Consider the following 26,752-nt stretch of genomic DNA (forward strand, 5'->3'; position numbering starts at 1 on the left):
TCAGTCGAAAATTCCTGTATGCTTATCAGGCGTGGATCCAAAGAGGGCGAGGGCTCCCCCAATATAAATATATTCTAAATTCGCATATATCATGTATTAAAGCGTATTTTTAAAACCCACAGTGTGTAATTGATAGGTAAAATTTAAAAATATTGTGGATTTCTGTTTATTGGTAGTAATACTGCAATGCCGCCAATATTTAATTTATTGTAATAAAATAAAATAATAAATAGGTAAATTTATAATTTTAACAGTGCATAATAATTTATTAATTTAACTACTCGTATTATTTTCTTAGATGTATTTTGTGGTAAATTAAGAAAAAAAAATCAATATCTATACTTTAATTATATTCTAATATAGGTACAGTGATGACCAACCTTTCTTCTTCGCTGAGTCACTTAGGTAAACAATTATCTTCAAGCGGGCTACTAAATACCTATATAAAAGTTTACGAATAATCTCAATCTTAATCTAGGTAATAATATAATTATGTTACACATACTGCATAGTAGTGTAGGTACAATATATATATATAAAAGTACATTTTAGACTTGTATTCATATCTTTTATTGACTAATGAAAAAAATTACAGATTGAGGTACATATTAGGTATAATTTGATCTGTACGCTCTTTGTGAACGAGTGTTATCGATATTAAATCATGAAATTTATAATTGAAAATGTCCGACAGAAAAAATCGCGAATATTATAATATAAAAATTCGTTTTTTTTTAAAAATTTTCTTTTATTTTAAACATTTGTATCGGGCCACTGTTTTAAACTTCGCGGGCCACACGTGGCCTGCGAGCTGCGGGTTGGGCACCATTGTTAAATCTAATGTATAATGAATAGAAATTACTAACAATATAATAGGTTAGAAAACATTATCGTCTATCGACATAAATTATGTGATTAATGTAATTATAATTTAAATAGAATACAAAATAAAGTGACATAGTACAATGTTATATAGTTAGAGGGTTATCGTCAGTTTATATAAAATAATTAAAAAATAATAATATTATAAAAATAGTTTAATGAGATAAATTATAACACACCCAGACAGTAAAGTCAAATACCTACCTAGTTTCAAGTGATAACTAAAAATATATCATATTTAATCCATATTTGATGTATCTATTTATATTTTATTAGCCGTATAAAAAATGAATCAAAATCGTATTACCTGTTTAACTACGATGCGATGAGTGCTTTAACTGCAATATCAAAGTACTTTAATAAATAACTAGAACAACGTTAATATGGATCACGGAATTAATTAAATAATAAACTGTTCTTATATAGGTAGTTACAACTTAACTCGTATGCGTGCGTATTCTCTGCCGGAGTGCTGTCGCTGGATGGTCTCTTCACTCAAGTCACATGCGATATGCCTGTCAATTTAAATAATCTATCTTTTCGGCTTATTTAGCTAAGCATGTACAGATTGTTGAATTTCTCAAATAAAATTTAAAAAAAAACTCGTATGAATAATGATACGTGCAGATAAAAAAACCGAATATTTTATAAATTAAATTCAAATAAAATTGGAGAATGTTTAGAATAATTTTTAGTAGACTAACATATTTTCAAATAATGGATGAAATTTTGTTAAGCATAATTTTAAAACCATTTTTCCTCAAACAGTTTAACCTTTACTTTAAGGGTACGCGGGGCATGAACCCAAGGCCCTAGATCGACGGATGCTTCGAAAAATATAATTTATATCTTAACATTGTAACTTATTTTCACTCTATCTCAACTAAATATTTAATTGTCAGGTTTATATATTAAATTATAATTTAAAAATAATATTAAATTTATTAAATTTTGTTATTATGGTATCCTCAAACATATGACTTTGAAGACATAATCGAAGATTTTGCAAACCAGATATCTCGAAAGCCACTTTTAAAATCGATGTAAGTTAAATTTAGTATGTGTTTGTACATATTTTGAAAATAAAATAATTTTACGATTTGATAATATATTCAATTAATATTCGTTTATTTCATTTAATAATATTGGTTATAAACCCAAACAACTTTTCATTATCATTTATCCAATTAAATTTTTTTATTTTAATCAGGTTTTTTAATACTATAGATTACTATAAATATATATGTAGGTTAAGATAAATATTTTATCTAACTTAACCTAATGTTTTTCTATTTCACACAAAATAGAAAATTAATTTTAGTGATAGAAATTTAAAACCAAAATTAATTATAACCATATACAATTACACATGATATAAAGTACTTAAAAAAAGCTCTTTTTTAAAGATCAACTTATATCATACCGATCATTGTCTGGTCTTAATTTTTCGGATTTAAAATTAAATACACAAAAATTATTTCATTATATAAATCTATATAATTTAATACCTATTAATTGTAAATATTAAATTATAGATATATATTATAAAATAAGGTGATTTACTAAGTATGCAAAATCCATTTTATTATTAAATTAATTAGATTTTATATAGATTACTTGATTGTCCTTTTTGCTCAGACTTAAATTTAGATAAACACCTTCATAATATTGTTTTTTATTTTATTTTAGGTAAATGTATTAATCTTATAATTTTATCTTATTTTTATGTACAATAATTTACTATAATAGGTACCTACACTCTTTTCAAAACTGTACTGCACAATTCCAATATTATACTTCATACTTTATTCATGGAAAAGGCCGTATCCAGAATTCTTTGCGGGGGCCCGGACCCCTTTGACCCCCCTCAGATACAGCCTTGTTTGTAGATTTTTAAAAAAAAAATATAGGCTATAGCCAAATTGTAACATCAAAAAGTATGAATTATATATGAAGAAAATAACCCTGCAGAGTTTGGAAAATTTAAAATAATCGGATTTGTTCAATGACCTTGTTAATTACCTAAAGGTTTAGTCGGTTCGTGTAATAAAATTGTTTATAGAAAGCTATTGTTGTCAGTGTAGGCTTATGTTTTACATTTAATTACAACAACAAAATTATTTCACTTTTTAAGAACACACAGAATAATATTGTCTTTATAGCTCCTTATTATATGATAATAATAATAAAAATAATAATAAGTACATTACATAATTATTATAGATAAAAATATATGCCTAACCTAACCTACTCTGGGTTTGTGAAAATATTTTAGTTGAGAAATATAATTTGATAATTCGTTTTAATATTATGCATTAATAATTAAATCTGTAAGTCGTTATTTTATTTGATATTAGAAACATTTAAACTAATACAGCTGTTAATTTTTTTTTATCAAAATGTCTTTATTTCAACTGACTAAACGACAAATGTTCTGAACAATGTCTTTCATGATATCTTATCTGAATGAGATACAACCTAAGTCTATAATTCTTTCTTATTAACCACTAGCATAATTACAATTACAAACAACGTCGTATGCTGTGTAGTATCGTTTTATCTTTGGAGGATTAGTCAGCACTTCAACCCATTTTTTACCGAACGTTTCTAGTAAATTTATTTTTATTTTTATTTTGTGAATAATTTATATTTTCAACAAAAAAATACTACAAAGAATTTACTAAAATAGCCTGTTTCATCTTTCATCGCATCTTTGAGGCATTTTGAACCTATATAATATAACTATGGGTATTCCATCCTTGATACATTTTTAAAATTAAAACAATATCTGATGTATAAAGAAGGTAATAAATATTAGAAAACTAGTCAGAAATTATGAAAAGTGTATCTGCAATACAAAATACAATAAAATTTTTTTTATCAAAAAAACAAAATCTTGATTATACATTTGAAATTTAAATGTGTGTTATTATATGTGCTTAAGATTCTTAGTAGAACGATGAATGAATTGTTTTTTTGAAATCGATCAACATGGATTAGAACAGATAATTTGTATCTAATGTAAATTTTAATAAATTGTGGTTTATGGTAGTAAATTTGATCTATAAGTTTGATCTGTACTTAATATTTTAGGAGGTCAAAATTAAGTGATTTTTAGTGTTTTTCTTAATATTTGTGAAAACTAATAAAAAAAATATGAAAACGAGAAAGTTGAAAGAAAACAGACTGTTTTTGATAAAATCGATTTTGTTTTAATCCAGAACCTAATAAATGTAGACATTATAGATATTTAATATTTTCATCAAATATTTATACAATAAATAATATTATAATATTTATATTTACTTTGTATGGTATAATTTTTAAGTATTTAAATTTTTTTAATAGACATCTTAAATTTGGAACATACGCCTTGTGTGGAAGTGATTATACATTTCTAATTAGGTATATAAAGTAAATCCAATGTACAAAGCTATCCTAAAGAACCGTAAAATTAATCAGTAAAACTGTCGAATAAAAAATACACGACGTTTTCTATTTTAAACTTTCTGGTTAACAAGATAAAACTGTCTTATTCCTTCATACCTTCTGACTTCAATAATAATATCATACTACTTAATAATACATAACTAATTAAATTGCTTTAACATTTTATTGCGTTAATGAATCCCTTCATTTTCCTTTTTTTCTCTCCTTATTGCTATACTACACAAACACTAATAAAAAAATACGTTTCATAGCTTATTATTACTTTTAACACATCGTAAATACTCATCAGAATATATAATAATATAATAGATATTATAATATTCATTGGATATAAATTGCTGATCCAGCAGTGCTTTGGTCAGAATAATTTTTTCGAATACTACAATGATTATTATTAAATTAAAGAATATCACATCTATTTTCAGAAAACTACCATATAGATGTGTAATTTTGTAGATTCTATAAAGATATTCTGTAGATTATTGATATTATTGCTATCATATGAAAATTCATACAATTTATCAAAATCACTAACACATTTATTTTTTATTGAAAATCGAGGTAAAATTTTGGTGAAATTACATATTCAGGCAAAGATAATAAAGATTTTAGATATTTTATTGTAATATAATAATATTTACGAGAATTTGAATTGTTCGCATTTATTATTGTTTTACTATAATACGAATGATATTTTCAGAACATTGAGATTCATATAAGCTATTAGCCTATTTTCTACCTACTTACATCACCTAACGCTTATCGTATTACTATTAGGTAGTAATATTAAATAATAATTATTTAATATTATAATGAAATAAACTTATCAATTATTATTTATTGGTAGTAAAGACTGACAGATTTTCTCCACTCAAAATCGTTTTTTTTTTGTATGCAATGATTTATCATCGATTTAAAATTTAACACATTCATCATAGTAACCTATTCAATGACTTGGTGTACTCGACTCGGTTACTTACTAACCAACTTTTTGTAATACATATATTTAGTAACCTTTCGAAGAAAAAAGGTTGGAACTAATGGGTAGAGGTATTAAAGTATTTTTTGTATTGCTGTTCCAAATAATATTTTAAGAAATAAAAATATAAACCAATAGATACGTCATTGTAAAATCAATAGCTCAGAATCTAAAATATTCTTAATAATTACTATAAGGCTAATAAAATGTTTAATTTAATTTTTATTATGTACATTATATATATTATTATTGTATACGATTATAAAGTAGTATGTTAAATAAGTTATGAAGTTATTGATTTTCGTGACCAAATACAGTGTTTTATGAACTATAATTATTATAGTCATGGGTTTGTCAGTAGTCTAAAATGTATACACGAACATTATATAAGGGAAAAGTCACTAAGAAATCTACTAAATATTTAAAACGGTATCATCCCCTTACTAGGTAGGTCATGGCAATAAGTCCACCTATTTTATGACCTCATACAGGCTACTCATATTATGCCATTTATACTTTAGTATTATTGTGACTCTTCTAGAATCTGGAATCAAGACTTAACTAATTACGTTGGTACATGGAGAAAGTCTTAACTCAAAACTCAAGAACTTCAATACGCGGATATACGTTGTTGATTATATTGGAATAAAAGGAAAGGCACGAGTGCATCATTTCTATACACTGGTTTCTATTACAAATAATATTAATAGTTTTATTTATAGATTTATAAGTGTGTTATATAATTTTGGAAATTATTCATGTGTGTTGTGCAGCCAAAGAAAGCTCAATTATTGTATTATTTTTATAATCTTCATTGACTTTTGAATGATTACATATTATGAAAACTATAGCTAAAAAATCTAAAACACAAAAATTAAGTTAACTATACACTAATGAAAAATTGCGCTTGTGTAATTTTCATTTAAAAATTATTAAAATACTCAATAACAAATGAATATTGAAAATTTTTAAACTGTTTCATGTATAATTAATATTACATATATCTTTTTAATATATAATTATATATATGGTAGTTATATTTTTCTTTCACCTAATAACTCGGCGTACATTGAGTGGTTGATTTATTGCATTAATGATTTATAAAATGTATATAACTCTTATACAGGGTGATTTATAAAATACATTACCAAAATATGCTTAAACTTATAATTAATTATTTTACAAACACATATACCAATAGGTATATTTAAGCATAAATAAAGATTAAGTACTTTTAGTGCCTGAAAAAACATATTTATCAATTATCACGTACAAATTAAAGCTATATAATTGAACAATACATTTCGTAACATCAAAATTCAATACATTATCTGAAAATAAGTACAAACTAATTTTAATTCATTACATATAGTTTGCATACAATATTTATTTGTGATACAATACCTATTATATTCTAAACATTGGAAAATCTATGTATAATTATTAATACTGTGAGTTAAAATAAAAATAAAGTATAATTGAATTAATGTAATTTTTACCCCTTATTATTTGTATGCAAAATAATATTATTATATTATAAATTATTAAATAATATTTTTACGTTAAATTCATAAAATTCATAAAATCGTATTTTAAAAATACCTATATAATATGCTAGGTATATACATTAATGGGTAATATGTTTATTTAGCTGCAATTATAAATGTTTGTAGATACTTATATAGCTATATAGCCATATAGCCATATACAAGGAATAAAACATAAAACATAGATGGGCAATAGAAAAATTATTTTATCTTTAAGCTTAGTCTTATAATTAATCTTTCCATAATTTAAAAAAATTATAGTCTATAGGTAATTCGAGTGCTTGTTAAACCCTATATGAATCTATATTAATACTAAAAGATTATAGTATATAGTGCTTAAATATTATAAAAAAAGATCACTTGATAATTAAACAACCTATTAAAAACAATTATTAAATGTTAATTTTTGTGTTTATTTTATTAAACCTATGAGATGAAACGACAACCACATACTTACTTTACTCAATGGTTAGTTTATCGGTTATATATTATCTTAAATCTAATAAATCTACTATTCTACATAATATTATATAAAATATAAATAATTAAACACATAGGTCACGGACAATAAAATTCATATATTTTGAAATTTTATTTTATTGATTATTTGACAATATTTTTGGGTTTTTCAGCCATGGGTTATAAGAAAGACGGTCTTATAAAAGATCTCTGGCCAAATATTCGATTAATACAATTGTCGGGCCTATTCATATCCGAGTACTATGATGATTATTCTGGATTAGCCGTGTTGCTCCGAAAGATTTACAGCTGGATCACCACAATTATAATTTATTCACAGTTCATATTTATCGTGATTTTTATGGTCACTAAATCTAATGATTCAGATCAGCTTGCCGCTGGTGTGGTAACTACATTGTTTTTCACCCATTCGATGATCAAATTTATGTATTTTAGCACGGGCACCAAGTCGTTCTACAGAACTCTAAGTTGTTGGAACAATACTTCTCCTCATCCTTTATTTACAGAATCTCATTCAAGGTAAATTAAATTATAAGTTATTTGATTGAGATTAAGTTAATAGTTAGTAACTCATAATATATGATAAATAAAATATGAAAATGATTCAATTAGTTTGAAAAGTGATACATCTGATTACATCCATTTATTTTAGTTACTAAACACTGGTATAGATTATACTGATTATATTATACAAATAATATAATATGTCGAATGTAGATTGTGCTACAAACTATGTTATTTATTTTATGAAATTATGTATTTCAGATTCCATGCAAAGTCGTTATCTCGAATGCGACAACTGTTGATTATTGTGTCAATAGTTACAATTTTTACAACAATCAGCTGGACAACTATTACTTTCTTTGGTGAAAGCGTATGGAAGGTTCCTGATCCTGAAACATTTAATCAAACAATGTATATTCCAGTACCGCGTTTGATGTTACATTCTTGGTATCCTTGGGATTCGAGTCATGGATTAGGTTATATCGTGGCTTTTGCATTGCAGGTATGTTTAATGTGGTTAAATAATATGCAAGAAAAATTTTATTTATAAAACATCCATGAATCCTTGGTGATTGGTTGAAAGGGAAGAATACGAATGTTAATTAAAAATAACTTAAATTTTTTTAAAAAGATTTAACTATTATTTTTTATTTAGATAATTTAATATAATACCCAATATCTCGCAAAACTATGATCGATGTGTTATAATTCATTAGGTATCAATTAACTAAACTTTAGAATAAGGTTACATTTGATCTCTTGTTGATTTTAAAAAAAATATATTTTTTAAATACCTACCTTAAATTATACGTTTTTTAATTTTTTAGTAATTTTTAAAATTGAATATTTTAAGGAAGGTAATTAAAAAAATTGTAAAATTTCCATTTAGTTTTATTGGATATTCATAACACTCAGTCACTCAAACTTATTGGAGCTTTTATTCTCATCATTTCTGGTGCATGCGTGTGAACAACTTCAACATTTGAAAGAGATTTTGAATCCATTGATCGAATTAAGCGCTACTCTCGATTCTGCAGTTCATAATCCTGCCGAAATATTTCGTGCCAATTCGGCTAAAAATCAACCAATCAATGGCGTTGGTAAGTTATTATTTATTAAATCATTAATATATATCATTTTGGAATGTCTTAAAAAAATAATGAATTCATTTAAATCATCAGTGCAATCACTGTATATTGTATAGACGTATAGTAGATGTCGAATGATGAGTGTACTTCGTCATTGAATCGGTAATTGTAATATTATGAGTTGAATTTGAATTAAATGATAGATCGTTACATACGAAAAGTTATTTTGAGCAAAGACGATTTGTTAGCCTAAATTTCATACGATATTTTATAATATATTATGTATTTATATTTTATGTTAGTAATACAAATATGGTAGGTTAAAGCTTGACTAATTTGTTTTTTTTAAATTTGAATTTGACATTTCTAAAAAGACAATTGTTTATTTGAACTTTTTGTAAAAATAAGAATAACTTATGAGTGACTTTGTATTTAATTTTTAATTTCTATTATTATACCTAAAATATGGAAATTTTCTAAAATTTTAATTAGTTAGCTATATTATAATAATTTGTTAATTTTCGTGATTTTAAAGAAATTTGTTGAAAATCGAAGTTTAATTAAACAATCAAACGAAATTGTGATTTTGTTATTTTAATATTTTTTATACTACTATATAAGAAAAACTTAAATTACATTTTAAAGGAATTTGCTTAAAAGTTTTTAGGTTATTTATTATAATTAAATTTTTTTTAAATTTAAAATACTATAAATAACTTATTAAGTTACAAGGTTTCAAGTTTCGATTAATATTTTTTGAATAACTAAAAATGATTATTTGAGGAGATATACCATACACCTTATGTTATGTGCATATTATATACAATATGTTTTCAAAAATAAAATATAGTTATTTTTTACGTAATTGAAAATAAGAATAAAATATAAATTATCCTCAAAATTGTTAAAAAAAAAAAAAAAAAATTCATACTATCTAAACTTGTACAAAACCAGTTATAAAATATTAGTTACACCTGAAGAGATTGTATAATAAGAAAAATTTATAATAATTGAAATAACAAAGTACTAAAGATTATATTTAATCAATCATTATTTAAATAAACGAGAAATATTTATTAAAGAAAAAAGTACCTAGAGTTAAGAGTGCACACTCTTAGTTCAATAATAATAATATAAATGCATCTCTTAAAACTTTATAATTTTAGATATAATGGAAATTTGAATGACATTAAACAAAATATGTATTTGTCTCAGTAGAATTATATGGTATTGACTTTATACAAAAGTAGGTACTTATAGTTGGCATATGACATAAAGAACTATAATTTAATTATTATTCATACCTGTTAACGGTTCTCAAGTTTTATAAAATACTTATTTATTTATAACTAAAATATTTTTAAAGATTAATGTTTACTTTTAAGTAATGTGAATAACGTAATATATACATATGTATATATGTGTATTGTGTATAAATAAAATTAATAAAATAAAATATGCTCTAAATTGTAATTAATTTAACTTCTTACATCATTACACTTTAAAATGTTAAATATTAGTACACTTATATTATAATAATGTATTTGTATTATTTAAATTTCAAAACCTATAACTATACAATTTTTTTGAGTACTTATTCAAAAGTTTATTTATCATTCAAGGTTAAATGTATGTATAAAAGCATAATTTAATTGATCTGCTGTACCTAAGTTTAATAATTTAAAATATAATTAATAATTCTATTAGGATTTTTAGTTGAGTTATTTATAGAATAAACAGGAAAAACTAAAAAAAAAAAATACCGCCGAAAAACTAGAATATTTACTCAACACCGGTTTTTGAAAAAATTGATTAAGTATGTTGTTTGTTGTAATTCATAAAGTAGAAACAGCAAAAATTACAAGTTATAAATTTATTGAATACCTATATTATTTATATCATAGACATAGAGATTATAATGGAATCAATAATGTTTTTTGTTAAGTAATGTGTATTACTTATAATTATTGGTACAATCTTTTAAATCCATAGAAAATGTTCATGACTACAGTGCTCAGATTTTATATCACTAAAAATATACAAATATTGAAATATGCTTTATAATGTTTTTAAAATAAAAAACAATATTTTTAGCATTATTATTATTTTTTTTTAATTATTATAAAAAATTTAAATAAATAAGGTTTTTAGAATTTAAATATTTTTGAATTTAAAGTTGCAGTTTTTCTTTTTGTATTAGATGTTTTGAAAAAAAATTATAAATTATAAAGTATTTATTTTTATAGCTAAGTTTTACTATCTATCTTATTTATCTTGAAAATTTCAATTTATGATTAAATGCTTTGCGAGGTTTTTAAATGTAAAACTTCTCTGTGATTATACTTTAAATAGAATCGGATTTATGGTTGTTTACGTAATTTACAATTTTCTCAACAAAAATGTAATTAATCACACTTTTAGCTAAAATACTTACATAAGGAATTAAGGAATAACTAAACTTAAATTGTTGAATGTTGAAATATGCATTTATAAATCTCAAAATTTAGAATACATAAAAATATGTAAAATAAAAAAAATACGGTATTTCAATTATTTATATTGTATTAACTCTTTTACGTTGATTATAAACAAATATGCAAATGCTATTTCGAGTAATGATCATGAATTGTATTTAAAACTTAAACTGTGAAAGCTTAAAAAAATTATTTTTGTGAAAAATGTTTTTGGAAAATAATCATTCGGGAAAACGTCTGGGTACTGTTTTTAGAACTTTTTCACTAATAATTATGTTTTAAAGAAACTTGACTTTTTAAGATAGGTACTTAAATATTTTAAAATTATTTTTTATTTTAAGTTAAATTAACATACAAACATAAATTGATAATTATATAGTTTTTTGATAAATAAGTAAATCAGAGAGAAATTTAAAAATTAAAAATAGATTACAATGGATCCTACGTGAATGAGATTACTGAGTATGGAACAAAAGGAGAAACTGAATTGAATAGAAAAGGACCAAATAACTTAACTAGCAATCAAGAAGTACTGGTTCGATCAGCAATTAAATACTGGGTAGAGCGACACAAACATGTGGTCAAGTATGAAAATTTAATTAGGGATGTTTATTGAAGGCGTTAAACAATTTAAAATGTATTAATTTGTATTTATAGATATGTGAGTTTAATTACTGAATGCTATGGTTCGGCCCTTCTGTTTCACATGTTAGTGAGCACAGTCATTCTCACTATTCTTGCATACCAAGCAACCAAGGTTTGTCTACATTTCTCATAAAATTACCTCGACAGATATTCAAATTATATAGTTTGAACTATTTGATTATCTATTAGCGTATTCATTTTTTAAACCGGATTATCTTGAGTCTCTATAAGTATTTATAACGATTAAAAATATTTTTGTTTATCCATAGTATACCTACATCAACTATATACCTATAGTGATGTTATCACAACTATTAGGTTTTTTTCATTATAATATCTTTGATACCTACTTGAAACTATTTGAAAATTTAAATACAAATCAACCAAATATTAATACTGACAATAGACGACGTATTTGTAAACAATAATTAATTAGTAATTGATTAATGAAAATAATTTTCCAATATTTTTTCATAAAAATAACAAATTTACCCACACTTATTAATTTATTAAAATTTTAACAGATCAACGGAGTTAATGTGTTTGCGTTTTCAACCATTGGATACTTGATGTATTCTTTCGCACAAATATTTATGTTTTGTATACATGGCAATGAACTCATCGAAGAAGTTAGTATAAGCTTAAGATAAGATTGCTATTTTTCTTAATTATCAGCTACATTTTTAATACATAGAGTAAAGCGGCAGAATATAGGATTTCAAAATCGTGTAATAACCATGTATATCTAATAATACGCCCATTGACTGTTATACTTTGTATATACATTATATATATATCTTAACAACATTTAGATTTTGTAAACATTCTGATTATTTTTAGAGTTCATCTGTAATGGAAGCGGCTTACGGTTGTCAGTGGTACGACGGATCTGAAGAAGCTAAAACATTTGTACAAATAGTGTGCCAACAGTGTCAAAAGCCTTTGATTGTGTCTGGAGCAAAATTTTTCAATGTTTCATTGGATTTATTTGCATCAGTAAGACAACTTTATTTTTTACTTCACGAGTTTATGTTTTTTTTATATTGACATATTTTGTTTACTTTTTGAATTGATATAATATGATATTGTATCAACTATAATTTATTGAAATTATTTTCTTTCCAGGTTTTAGGTGCTGTAGTAACATACTTTATGGTTTTGGTGCAGCTTAAATAAACCTGTACAATAAAAAAAATACTGCTATACAGGGAGTTTCACCAAACACTCTCAGTGTAATTGCTCACCTACTATTTATCGTTTATAATAATTTTGAAATTATTCAAATTCTGATTTTTGGAATTTTTTAGTATGGATTTAGGACTTTATTTTTAAATACTTAGATGTTTATACCATTTAAAGAATAACTATCCTGTGGTGATGAAATTTTTTCAAACAAGAACTATCTTTCATATTGTTACCTAATTAAATAATTTTTCTGAATCTTGTTGGAGGATCTAAATTGATGTTTGGATGTATAGTTTTTGAAATAGGTATCAAACTTAATGAAAATAATCGTTCTTAATAATATATTTTCATAAGATACGTATTTATTATACTTAGTTTAGAATTTATTATACTGAAATGTTTTACAAATTTTAACATTTTTATACATATTAATAAATTATTATAACTTTTAAATAATCATAGACCATATATAATATTAAACCTATCATCATGGACGATCATCCTCATATTATCATTGAAGTTTAATAATTTAAAAACTATTGATGATTCAAATTTCTATTTAAATACAGCATTATTTTGAAGAAAAACATGATTAGAAATATAAAAATTACTTTCCTTATATGAAAAAAGAGTTTGTTTTATCACAGGATACTCCTTCAATTGTATTAAATGTAAGTATTTAAAAAAAGCCTTTAAGTACACTTAAAATATCCAATAATCATGATTTGTATAAATACAATATTAAAGGAAAATATGGGAATGAGTAGGCTTGGTGAATCACTCATCACCCTGTATGGTTGTTAGTTATATTTTTACTTGTAAAGTAAAAACTCGTCTTTATAATGTTACCAATTTACTATAGAAATAAATTTACTATTTTTTTTTATTAGTACTTACCTATTATAATTTTAAGTAGTAAATTATGTTATATAAAAGTATGCCATTACTCATAACATCAAAACTCTGAAAAAATGTAATTTAAATAACAATATGTACCTAAATATACTTATATAATCAAATACTCATAAAAATGGCGGTATATTGTATAATAAATAATAATTAAATATATTATTATTTTAAAGTTATTATACGTATTTGTTTTACACATTTAAAGATCGAAAATATATCTACCTAAATGTTGTTAATGAAAATACCTATTTCAATATATTCTGTTATAATATTATAATCATATTATAATATATCAAACAATTTTCGAATTATTTAGTTTCTATATGCACTGGTAAATTATATTTTTTAAGTGATGATAAATAATAACAATTATAAAATTAACTAATATATTTTATAGAGTTGTCATTTTTTTTTAAAAAAAAATTCAATAAACTGTTAAAACAAAGTTATAACTAACGTAATATATCTACCTGTAAAACGCGATTAATAAACTATTTATTCGTTTATACCTCTAATTATCTTATTAGATAATTATTTAAAATTTAATCCTTGACCAACAACAAATATTTTATTTTAAAGCTAAACTTAAATTCTATTTTCATTTAATTTTTAATCGTAACGTCATACTTACATGCATTCCATATTGTTTGGGTGTTTATATATTTTTAATAAACAATTAAATAGCATAAAAAATAGAAAGGGTGAATCACCTTGTAACTATATTTTTATTTATTAAATGCTATATTATACCATACAGTATGATCATTTTTTTTTATTTAATAAATTATAATTGTGTTGTTCCGTCAAGGAAGTCTGGTTCATCTGGATATTATTATATAGTTGCAATTTTTAGATACACATAGGTAGGAAGGTTTAGAAATGCTACGTTGGTAGTAATATTATAAACATTACGGTATGCACAGAATGTATGTTGTATATATTATATTATATTATACAACTGTAACTAAACATTAAATTGATTTTATATTTAAAGATATAATCTAACATTAATGATAAGCAATATAAAGAACGAATTATTATTTTTCAAATTATTATTTATATAATGTATTACGCTTGTCGTTTTTGTATCCTTTTAGTACAAAGTAAAATTTTTTCAATGTTATAAACTACTTATTTGTTTACTTCTCATATTATTCATTAATCTAATGTCGACATTGTTATTGATTGTTATTGTATATCTTTTTTTATGATATTATTATATTAAAAGGATTTTTTTACCCTTAAATATCAAACGATGTTCTTTCACAAAGATGATTTACGAATATTTTATGATGTTATATCATATTACACCATTGTAGGTATGTTGAAAAAGTGAACACATTAAATAGTAGATTTGTCAACGATATTTTAAAGAACGTCTTAATTTTCATTCGTTAGATTTCGCTCGCATCAGCTGCGCAGCTTGACCTACATCTATATGTTTCATAAGGTAAGTCTAGTTACTGCTGTGATAGCTCTCATTATTATTTTTTTCTTAAATACTGTTGTATGACAAACCTGATAACCTGATGGACAATGTAATATTTTAGCTGCAGTAATTGTTGTTAGCTAAGTTCAAATAGTTCAATGAAACAAAACTTCCAACCAGAATAAATAAACACAATCTTTATTATATTTATGAAATATAAAAATATACCTATACTTGTAGTAAACAGTAAATTAGGTTAAATGATAATGTTTTGTTTAAATTAAAATTATAATGTATTGAAAATATCACATTAATAATAGGATTAAAATTTAATAGTTAACAATATTATAGTTAGTCTCGTTCTAGACTTGTAAGTAAGTATAAAGTATAACAAGTTAAAGTAAAACATGATATGACCATAAAAAATAGTAAAGGTTGATAAATCGTAAATTAATTATATAATTATAATAATAACGCCAACGTATGATGAATTAATATATTATTATATATAATAGTTGTCAAGTTATTTTTAAAAGTCATGAACTGAACGATTACTAAAAGTAATAATAAAAATAATAAACAGGTTGAATTCTACGGCCCTTGTATTATACATAATATGACTTGTACTGCGTGGCCTCTAAATCACCTTTACTAACTCTTCCAATGATCTAATTGCGTTAAATTTGAATACATGGACATGATACGACCTCCAATAATATGAGTATCATTTTATATGAATTATGATATGTTATATACTTATATGTATAATATATGCTATAAATACAAGTTCAAAAAAATAAAAATAAGAGATGGCTTGGTGAAATGGAAAATAATTTTTTTTTTAAATAGTAAGTTTATTGGACAATTGTATTTTAATAAAATGTAAAATGCTTATAGATTGGTATTAATTTGTACTATATTCATTATTAATAAAATATGATACATGTATATATATTAATATTATAATACTTTATGAATATACTATAATATTCTCGTAGTTACGTTCATCCAAAATATTGGTCGTTCTCATAAAAATGTTGACGTTATAGTAAATATACGCATTAAAGACAATAATATTGTACCATTGTTGGCAAATATTATTTTTATTGTATATTTACATTGGTAGGAATCTTAACAATTATTATTTATTATTCATAGAAGAGCACTTAAATTTTAAATTTTATACTCGTATGTTACGAATAAAATATGATAAAACTTATTTTGTCTGAAAATTTTTGTTTATGGTTTTTAACAAATACCAACCTGTTTGTTTGAGCTTGTTTTTAAGATTAAATGTATAATACAATGCAATATAATAATTGTATTGTAGAATCTCACTGAATGATATTCAAGTCAAGATTGCCACTATCTCTGCACCATACATTTATATATTTTAATTTACTGTAAGTAGAGTCGATGATGTTAAGTACCTAATATTTTTGTGAGTGAATGTAGTAAATTGATAACTTAAACGCAATGTAAAAGCCAACTACATAAAATGTTGACAGCTTTTACTTATATTTAAAACAATTTTCATTTAAATATTAATGAACAAAACCTAAAGACTAAAAACTATAATAATAGTATTACAATATTGTACTGCACTGCTCATAAATGAAATATATAAGACATACAGGTAACATATTATTATGTCTATCATACGAGTATATTATTATTGTAGCTATGAAAAATACATTGGTAATAATAATCGTTTATTATTTTTACATACTCTTAATAGTGATAGACAGTATTCAGTTATATCAGTTTATTAGTTATTTAGAACTAATTATGTTATTATAAGCATTTGTGTATATAAAATATATATCTATAATTTTAATAAAATTAATAATTTAATTTAAATTTTTTTATTTTAATAATTTCAGTAAATTCACAACAAAGAAAGCAAGTCTTTTTTCAAGTAAGTACGTATCTATATTGTTGTAATTCGTTAGCAATGAAAAAAAAATACACTGAAAGAATATTATGCACTGTATATAATATTGCAAATATGTCGTTACGTTGAGTAAATTTTGAAATAATATAAAATTTTAAATTTTCATAATTTATTTTGATACTTAAATACGACGCGAAGTAGTTGCTCAATTATCTATTTATAATATTCCACGTTTTTCCTGTGATATAACAATGTTAACATATATTCAAATGCAATTAAAATTTAGTGCATCATTCAAATACAATGTATTACTATTCGCCGTATATATATCAGTATATCACCACACCTATTCCGATTATCACACATGGTCTGCATTATATGTTGATATGGCAAAAAGCTCAACTCGGATTAATCGCATGATTAAACAAAAATTATACCTTTTGTAATTCACAAATAGTGAACGGTTATGGATTTAATGAGGAATAATATCAGCTTTATCGTTGATTTTGCAGGACTTAGAAAAATGTAAGTGTTTGAATAATAAGTTGACTTTGGCTCTACAGAGTGAACAAAATGCAAACATTAAGGAATATTTTATATGAAATACAAGCTTTATATAGTTTATTCACTATGATTGAACACAATATAATACATTAATTTAGTTAGTGATAAACTAAGTGAGGTTTATTTAATGAAATAGTTGAGATTAACCGAAGAAAAATGTATAGTTATTAATTTGTAACACCATATAAGTATGTAGTGTTATTGGTAAAATGTCTGTAGAGAAAAATGGTATATAATTCATACTCTTGTCTAAAGATTTTAAGATATTTATTTATTATTTAAAACGATAAATTTAATCGACATTTTTTTCAGTGTTTTATTGGATAAAATGTATAAAACGTATACATAAAATATTTTTTGCTTAACTTTGTGTCACTGACCTTCATAATAAGTGTTGTTGTTCAGAACTAAAATAATAACTCCTCTGAATATTAAACCTAATTAACCTATTGAATTGAGTTAAGTCAATAAAACGCTATCTTGTACAAGAATACATACTAACTTATAAAATTAGTTTATACATATTTTCATTATTAAATGGATATCATTTATAAATATGTTAAATAGGTACATATAAAATACAATTGATTAGATAAGTAAATTTGAAATCGAGTGAAATTGGTTTTATAATATTATTAAAATTAGGAAAGATATTTTATTACCTAGCCGTGCCATAATTATTAAATAATTAATACATTAACTTAAAAGTTAAGTGGTACATTTTAAAACAGGTATATTGAATGGAATTTACAATAGAAAAAGTCTAAGCTGGACTCATTTATCAATTTCTGGCCATAATTAGTTCAGTGGATTTTGATATGAAAAGTGGGACATTATTAAGAGTTAAATAATTACGGTACACAGAGGGAAATAAGTACTTATAGTAGGAAACCTAATATTGAGCTATTTATTAACTTTAAAAGAAAGGAAATATTTGCACTTTTCCTACAGGTATAAAAAGTAAGCATTGAAATTGAGACTATTTTGAATATTATTTAATGAAATACGGTTGTTGTTATTTAATATACTATTTTTATAACCAATATAGCGTCAACATTTTTTGTGTTCTCTTTCCAATTTATTGATTTGATAAATAGATTGGATTGATAATATACTATTGAAATAAACCATTTAATTATATTCAAATCTGAATATACATAACTACATAATTGTAAAATATTTATCTCTCAGCTTAGCATATAATTACCATTAATTGATATTAATTGAAGATGCGAACAATTTTGTGCTGACTTTTTTAAGTACAGAATAAAATAAAATAAAGACCTTTTAAGTACTTTTTTTTAAACCTGAGGCACAAAATACCAACATTCCCATTTCTCCTCTACGTATGTCGTATATGTAAGCCGTGGAAAGGTTGTATGTAACCATTATATTATTATGTATATTGTATACTATTTATTAATAAAATACAGAATTCGAGTATGGATATAAGATAAATATTATTAAGTTTAAAAATATTATATTATCTGCATAGATAGTATTTATCTATATCATATTTATAATTTGTTGACACGCGAGGTGCTGTTTTTTTTTTTAATTATTATTTCAATTTTTTATTATATAGGTGTCAATGTCGAAATTTAAAATACTGAATTTTAATATATAATAAGATTTTAATAACAATTTGAAAAATATAAATAGGTAAGATTAAATAAGTAGTTCTATACCAAGTGGTGAAATAAGGTAGGAGCGGTTTTTAATAATTTAGTCATAGTGTCGATACACCAATCTTGAAGTTCAGATTAAAGTCAATGTCAACCCACAGGATTTTAATACTAATAGGATTTTTAGAGATTATGTGGATTTGACTCATTTGTTAGCTATTCCTATTATAATTAATTACTTACAAAGTTATATTTCGTATGTATGAGTGTATGAGTAAATTTACATTTGTCTGTAGAATATGTCATGTAGGCGTATAAAAAACTAGTAGGAGCATACTTGTCACTAGGCTCTAGACTTATATAATATTGTACGAGGATTGCTAAATATTACCAAAAGGTCATCAATCATTCCTCAACCAAAATATTTTTTGTTTCTTTACTTTCTATGCGAGTATAAAAAATTTTAAATTTTCGATATGTTTTGAATATCAGGTATATTATGTTTCCTATACTACGCGGTATGTTGTCACCAAAATGTGATGTAATAAAATCACTAAGGTAGATTTTTGAAAATGTTATCGAGAAATAAATAGATTATAATATTTTGTATTACCTAGTATTCAGATTTAATATTTCAAAAAATGTTCTGTAGTATAAAATGTAGTTTAATTCAGATACTTACTTCTTGTGTAATGGTGCTACTGTTGTACGAGTATATATGTATTGGTCACTGCATGGACAGTCTACTTTGGAGAAACTTTATAGCTTACAGAATTAAATTTTGTAAAGCAAAAAAAGACTAAATAAAAATTTAATAAACTAAAATGTGCATGCATATTATGTGAATTTTGTATGCATACATTATTTCAGTTTTCGGAACTGTAATTTCATCGTTTTAGATTCTTAACGGAGTGATGAGTGCATTGATTTTACAATGATGTGTTTTTTTTTGTGTGTCTGTGTACACCAAAACTAGTCTAAATAATGCTTCAATTTCAAACTTTGGGGGTGGTTTCAGATGGAAAAGTGAATATCCTTGGTGCATTATAGAGGTCAAAAGTAAACATTTTTCAACAGTTTTCAAAAAAATCAAGAAAAACAAAAAAAAGTGACAGAAAAACAGGAATTTTACGCAAAACCAGTTTTCTACCAAATTGATTTTTTTATATGGATGTAATTAAAAAACTAATCACTGTAAATACTTGAAATTTTCATCAAATGTTTATGTTAGTGTTATCTATATACAGTTAAATTTTAAAAAAATTTTGACTTTTTTTGAGTTATTTTAACTATGTTCTATGAAAATTTAATAAGGCAATTCATTGGCTGAATCAAAATACTTGAAAATTTAATACTAAGTTCTACGTACGTTATTCTTATAGTGATTAAAAAATTATAAGAATACATAGGCACAATTTTTTTTTATTAGCATTTGAAGTTTAAATATTGACGAAAATTCGTCAAAACCATGAATTTTTGCAAATTATTTTGTAGGTATAATTCATAAAAATTTTTGTATAAGTAGCTAAGAGTTGAATATTTAATACGAGATTTTCCATAAGTATAGCTTATAATTATAAAAGAACTTAAATTCTGAAGTATTCAGGCCATTTAAACATAAACCACCTTTTTCACCAACCATTCGATATGATAGCCTAGGCTGACAAATCATTTACGTTCAGAATTATTTTTCGTATACAATTATACCTATCATTGGATTCAAATTTAACACTCCTATAATATATAATAATGATCCATACGGCACCTAATGTACAGCAGAGCGGTACCCACTTTTTTTTATGAAAAATAATAGTTTTCAGATAATATTTTGTTACAATATTATAATACTATAAATTATGTAGGTTTATTGGTTAGGCGAGAAGACTGAGATTACTTAATTACTATAAACAACGTAATAATGTCGAAACTTTGAAAGCGTAACATTTATGTTACGATTTTATTTTATAATAGGCAAGTACAATGTAAGTGCTACGAACCAGTATGGGCATATGGACATATGGTTTAGTATATTATTATGTTACCAAATGATGTTTGTATAAATATATAATATTAAATATGTTATAAAATACCAATACGTATATTACCATATTCACTAAAATCATCAAAGCTTTGTGTTCAACAACAAAGCAAACCTATATGAAATTTACAAGTAACGAATTCAACTGATAAATTAAAAAAATACAAATGTATAGTCTATGTACAATATAAATAAATACGAATACATAAACATTGCTCGAGTTATTTTTTATTCATAAGTATAGCTAGTAAAGATAATATTAAATCAAATTGTTTATTCAAAATATTTAAATTTTTATTTAAAATATTACATACCTAAATTCAATATATTAAATTTCACTAGTAAAAACTGTACAATTTAAGTTTAATTAATACAATATGTTATCTAATGAATATTTACAACTTACAAGGTTATAGGTAGTTAAAAAAATTGAATACACCTTATGAGTGGTAATTGCGACTTATATTTTGGCTTGGACCAGATGTTTTGGATTATTTGTAACTCACGATGTAAAGCTATTGATTAGTAGTAATTATCAATATTGTAAGAACAAAATAAATATTTAAATAATTAAGTGAATTTATTTATCTGCATTTATTAAAATTTCAATTATAAGATCGGTATTAATGATATATTATAATGCACATATTGCATATAGTATATTTATTAATTGAGAATGGTTACAATGACTGATCGAATAGTCCTGTGAATGTTATTACAAAGTTGCGATTAATGCATAATAATATTACTCAAAATACACATATATAATATATTCTTAAATATTTTTCTGTATCTCTCTTTATGAAATATGATGTTTTCAAAAACAAAAGGTAGTAAAAAGTACCAATGTAACAAAAGGAAATTTGGATAGACGGCTAGTCAGTGACCATTGAGATTAGTGTGTCTGTGACGTTCCAGATTTCCAAATGTTTTTCTCTTTAAAAAGTTAATACACTCAAAACTACCTCAATGCATATTATGTTCATACTTTTTTTTTCATGCTGAACGCGTGTGCATTATCACATCTATTTCACTGACCTGTTTCCTCTGTCAATGAAGGTAACACATAATTGCAGATGAGCCTTCACACCCATAAATACAAATGAACTCGGAACTGTTATCGCCAGTAACCAGTACCTAGTATTCTGCAAATGTTGCACTATGTATCGACAATGATATATATTATTATACCTAACTATAATTTCTTAATTATTCTGGAAAAATAAAAATTATAATTTTTCATAAAAAATTAATTTAAATTAATTTGGATTTCATTGGATTCTTATTTTATTAATTTTACATGATAAATGTTTATAAAGAAAGTCGAAGAAAAACAATTTTGGGCAGAAAATGGTTATGCCTATTATGAGTTTGAATGAACGTGTTACGGATTCGGATGATAATAATTACAGCCTATATAGTTACTATACTTATTGTAGTATTATTAATTTCTTACTGAAAAACATTCAATAATGCTGCAATATAAAAAGGAATCAATTATAGATATTTATACTTGCGTATTAGTTTTTACTGATTCTTTGGACATTGTGCTCTTATAAACACAATTATTACTGAATTTATGTATGTATAGCGTCTAGCGGGATATTACAATGTATTATTAATTCTAGTTATACACGTATACTAGCTAGTATAAGACGTATACTTTTAAATAAATATTTAGTTTTACGCAATCATTATTCTTTTTGATATTTTAAATGAATTTCTTTTCAGTTTTAAGATTTTAAGGTTTAAGTTTTAAGGAACATTCAAATCACAGCTCGACAGCTCTACTATTGTCTATTACTGTTAATAATAATTATAAAAATATATCTTTTTACATAAAATTATTTATGTAAAATATGTATGAAAAGCGTTATGTCAATAAAAAAATAGACTATAGAAGGATAAAATTATCAATTATGTAATTGTTCAATAGGTACTTAAATATAAATTATCTTTGGTAAACAAATAATACATTACTTATTTTAAAAATTATTTATATAATATGGAAATGTGCTATTATATAATATATTTTTATTTTATTTTCTTCTGATATTTCATCTTAATATTAACATGTTTTTGTAGAATTTAATAGTTTTTGATGTTAAATAACTCATAACTGTGAGAAAATTCATAATTTATACTAGTAATTTTTTTGTTTGTAATAATTATAAATTCATTTTTTTTTTTTTTATTTACTTATTTACTTATGTTCTGTTATGACAATAATTTCTATTAGGATAGTTATGAGTAACTGCATAGATCCGGCAGTGCGTCATTGGAAAATAATTGTTGAATGGGAAATTTCATTTTTACGACTTCATAGTTCATAATATTATAATTATATGAGAACAGTATTTAATGAAAATCCGTGTTTATAAAATGTAATATGTTAATTTTTTGATGTTCTTTAATTCGCAAAAAACTCAAGGACTTGCTATTATTTTATGTGTAAATATCTAAGTCAATTATCATGTTAGAAGGCCTAATAATATGTGCACCATTATTGAATGGTAATAAACTAAATAACATAATATTAATGGTTTATTTTAGCACGTAATTGTGGTAACTTATGTTTATTTACCATATAATATGTATATATGGTGCATATAATAATCAACTGCTATGACATGATAAAAATAAATGATTCGGTCAGATATGGTATCACTTGTAATAAAATCATTAACTATTCAATATAATATGTATATTGTGTATCCATACTTATCCGGCAGTATACTTAAAAATGTATGGTTATTGGTATATGCAACTATAAATACAGAGACTTTACCATCACAAGTGTGAATTAAAAATAAAAATCGATTGGCAATGAAAAATACATATGACAATGCAATTTTTACGATTTCCGTGTTGGTAAATATTTCCAAAAATTGGTGATTGGTTTACTTCTAAAAAAGTAAACTTATCAACCTTGGTTGCTATCTATTTCTTACGTAACGATTTTTTAATCTCCTATTATAATAATACGACTTATTACTTAGTAGTAGTCCTTATAGATGAAGACTGCAAATAACTTACTTTTTTTTAAAATTGGTTATTAGACCACTTACACGAGTTAAATTAGACGATAAGAATTGCAAAAAGTAATGTACACCTTTTGAATCTTACGGAGAAAAAAGAATTAGTATAACAAATAAATAAATACAACAATAAATATATTGTGTTTTAGAATATTGAGTATACAATTTTTGTATCTTATATTTTATTTTATTAATACTAATAATACTGTTGGAGAACGTTATTTTGGTATGAAGTGTACTTCAAATAATATTATATTGTATAAGCAATAAGCGGTGTCGTAGGTCATAACAATGGTCAAAAAATATAAGAACCAAACTCATGACTCATGAGGGGGTCTTATTGGACTCGTTAACCAGCCACATCTATTCATTCACAAAAATGTGATGCACATAAATATGTTTATCGGGTTTTTAAAGACGTCTCACGATATTTTCAGACCTCACACGGGGAACTGTAGTGTAGGCCGAGTTCACTATGAAAAAAAAATACAGATACAGAGGGAGAGACAATAATAAATATCTCATATTATAAAAACGAATATAACTCCCTAAACCCCATTATTTGGAAGGGTCGACTGAACTATTTAGAGGATCGTACACCAGGTTCTCACGCCAACGCGTGTATATGTATTATGTATAATATATATATATATTATATTAAAATGGTCCATCGTGTTATTATGGTTTCTTATTTACTTGTGATATGAAATTGGGAAAACACAGTAGGGAATTCTGTATATTCAGATTTCAGCTTATACTGAAATAATGTATAGACACATAGTGTATTACAATTTACAATATTACATGTAGGGTCGGTATATATGTATACGACGGGTGTCAATCGTTTTTCGTTTTTATTATGTTGTATATTTCTTTGAGTCCGAACAAATAGGGCTAATCTTAAAATAATATATTTTTATTTGTTGTATTTGAAATACAGGGCTCTGCTTTCAAATATTATGTTTACATACATTTAGCTGTTTTTGTACGAGACTTGAGCACGCAGTAACGTCGTCGCTAATAAAGGTGAGAATTCTATTCAACCAATATACTGATATTTCACCAACATGACACACTCTTCGCTTCGCAAAACAAAAATACACGAAGAGGACAAGTAACAGATGTCGTCGGGCGTCGTTAGCATCCATTGACAGTAAAAATTAATTTAAAAATTTTGTTTTTACGAATTAATGCACGCCATTCCCGTGATTGTGGTACAATTTTGAAATTCGTTCAACACTCTTTCCCTCATAAAATGAAAAATACATAAAGATAGGCGATTTTTCCTAACTCAAACATCCAAATTTCGATGGCACATTTTTAACAATAATTTGATCAGAGCCTGAGCCTCAGACTATAAATGCGTATATAAGTATAGTATATTATGTTAAGACATATATCGACACAAATATACGTCTTGCAAGTTGCAACATTACATCACGGTCGACGAGTACAGTGGTCGGGGGGGGGGTAGTATTCGTGAAGTTACTAGACATAGTCATATTTTTGAAAATTAACCAAGTAGGTACAAGTAAAAATAGAAATATCAACAAAAGTCTATAGGTACAAGGTGCCCTGTCAGATAATAATTTTACCTTCGAGTTTGATAACAATCGGTATCATTTATTCGTTCAGACGTAGTCAACAACACAAAATCGGTTGAGCGCTGAACTCAAATTCGTCGTGTCACGAGTGGGTCGGAAAAACCGACGGCGCGATGACATTCGAACGCTGGCGCTGTTTAATGCCACAGGCCCGGGGAAACACGCGCTGCATTATTGTATTTTGATTGCGACAATAACTCCGTGCGGGTTTCGTCACTCGGACGGCGACAGCCGAGGAATTCCCATTGTTGTAAACAACAACACAGTAATAATAACGATAATGTTATTCGTATAATCGTATAATAATATTATAATGACCGAGTTGTGCGGCGTTATAACGAGCGGCGGACGGCGTTTTCAGTCGCGGTCGGACGCCGCCACTCGTCAGAACTACGCGTTCACGCGCCAACGCGAATA

General features: G+C 24.7%; 1 protein-coding gene across 3 annotated transcripts; it reads left to right on the top strand.

The window, feature by feature from the left end:
• Positions 1-1,319: 1,319 nt before the first annotated feature.
• LOC114125477 (odorant receptor coreceptor) lies at positions 1,320-14,265 on the top strand. 3 transcript variants are annotated; one of them, XM_027989142.2, is made up of 10 exons: positions 1,320-1,925; positions 5,853-5,968; positions 7,491-7,857; positions 8,104-8,344; positions 8,732-8,942; positions 11,833-11,989; positions 12,062-12,161; positions 12,574-12,678; positions 12,890-13,045; positions 13,175-14,265. In XM_027989142.2, exons 3-10 carry the CDS (start codon positions 7,493-7,495, stop codon positions 13,223-13,225), a joined length of 1,386 nt encoding a protein of 461 aa, XP_027844943.1. In that variant the 5' UTR covers positions 1,320-1,925; positions 5,853-5,968; positions 7,491-7,492; the 3' UTR covers positions 13,226-14,265. The 3 variants fall into 3 exon arrangements, with proteins under 3 accessions (XP_027844943.1, XP_027844945.1, XP_050057339.1); XM_027989144.2 differs by having other exon boundaries at positions 1,321-1,925; positions 5,853-5,995; XM_050201382.1 differs by lacking the exons at positions 1,320-1,925; positions 5,853-5,968 and adding an exon at positions 7,188-7,326.
• The last annotated feature ends 12,487 nt before the right edge of the window (positions 14,266-26,752 follow it).

The sequence above is a fragment of the Aphis gossypii genome, chromosome 2 (genome assembly GCF_020184175.1).
Source record: "Aphis gossypii isolate Hap1 chromosome 2, ASM2018417v2, whole genome shotgun sequence".
In the NCBI taxonomy this organism is placed as follows: domain Eukaryota; kingdom Metazoa; phylum Arthropoda; class Insecta; order Hemiptera; family Aphididae; genus Aphis; species Aphis gossypii.

What these genes read in the sequence shown, in the direction of transcription:
- LOC114125477 (XM_027989142.2), top strand. Translation starts at nt 7,493, where the DNA reads ATGGGTTATAAGAAAGACGGTCTTATAAAAGATCTCTGGCCAAATATT. An exon ending in TTTACAGAATCTCATTCAAG is followed by an intron (nt 7,858 to 8,103) that starts GTAAATTAAATT and finishes TATGTATTTCAG; the next exon opens with ATTCCATGCAAAGTCGTTAT. An exon ending in TCGTGGCTTTTGCATTGCAG is followed by an intron (nt 8,345 to 8,731) that starts GTATGTTTAATG and finishes ATTTCCATTTAG; the next exon opens with TTTTATTGGATATTCATAAC.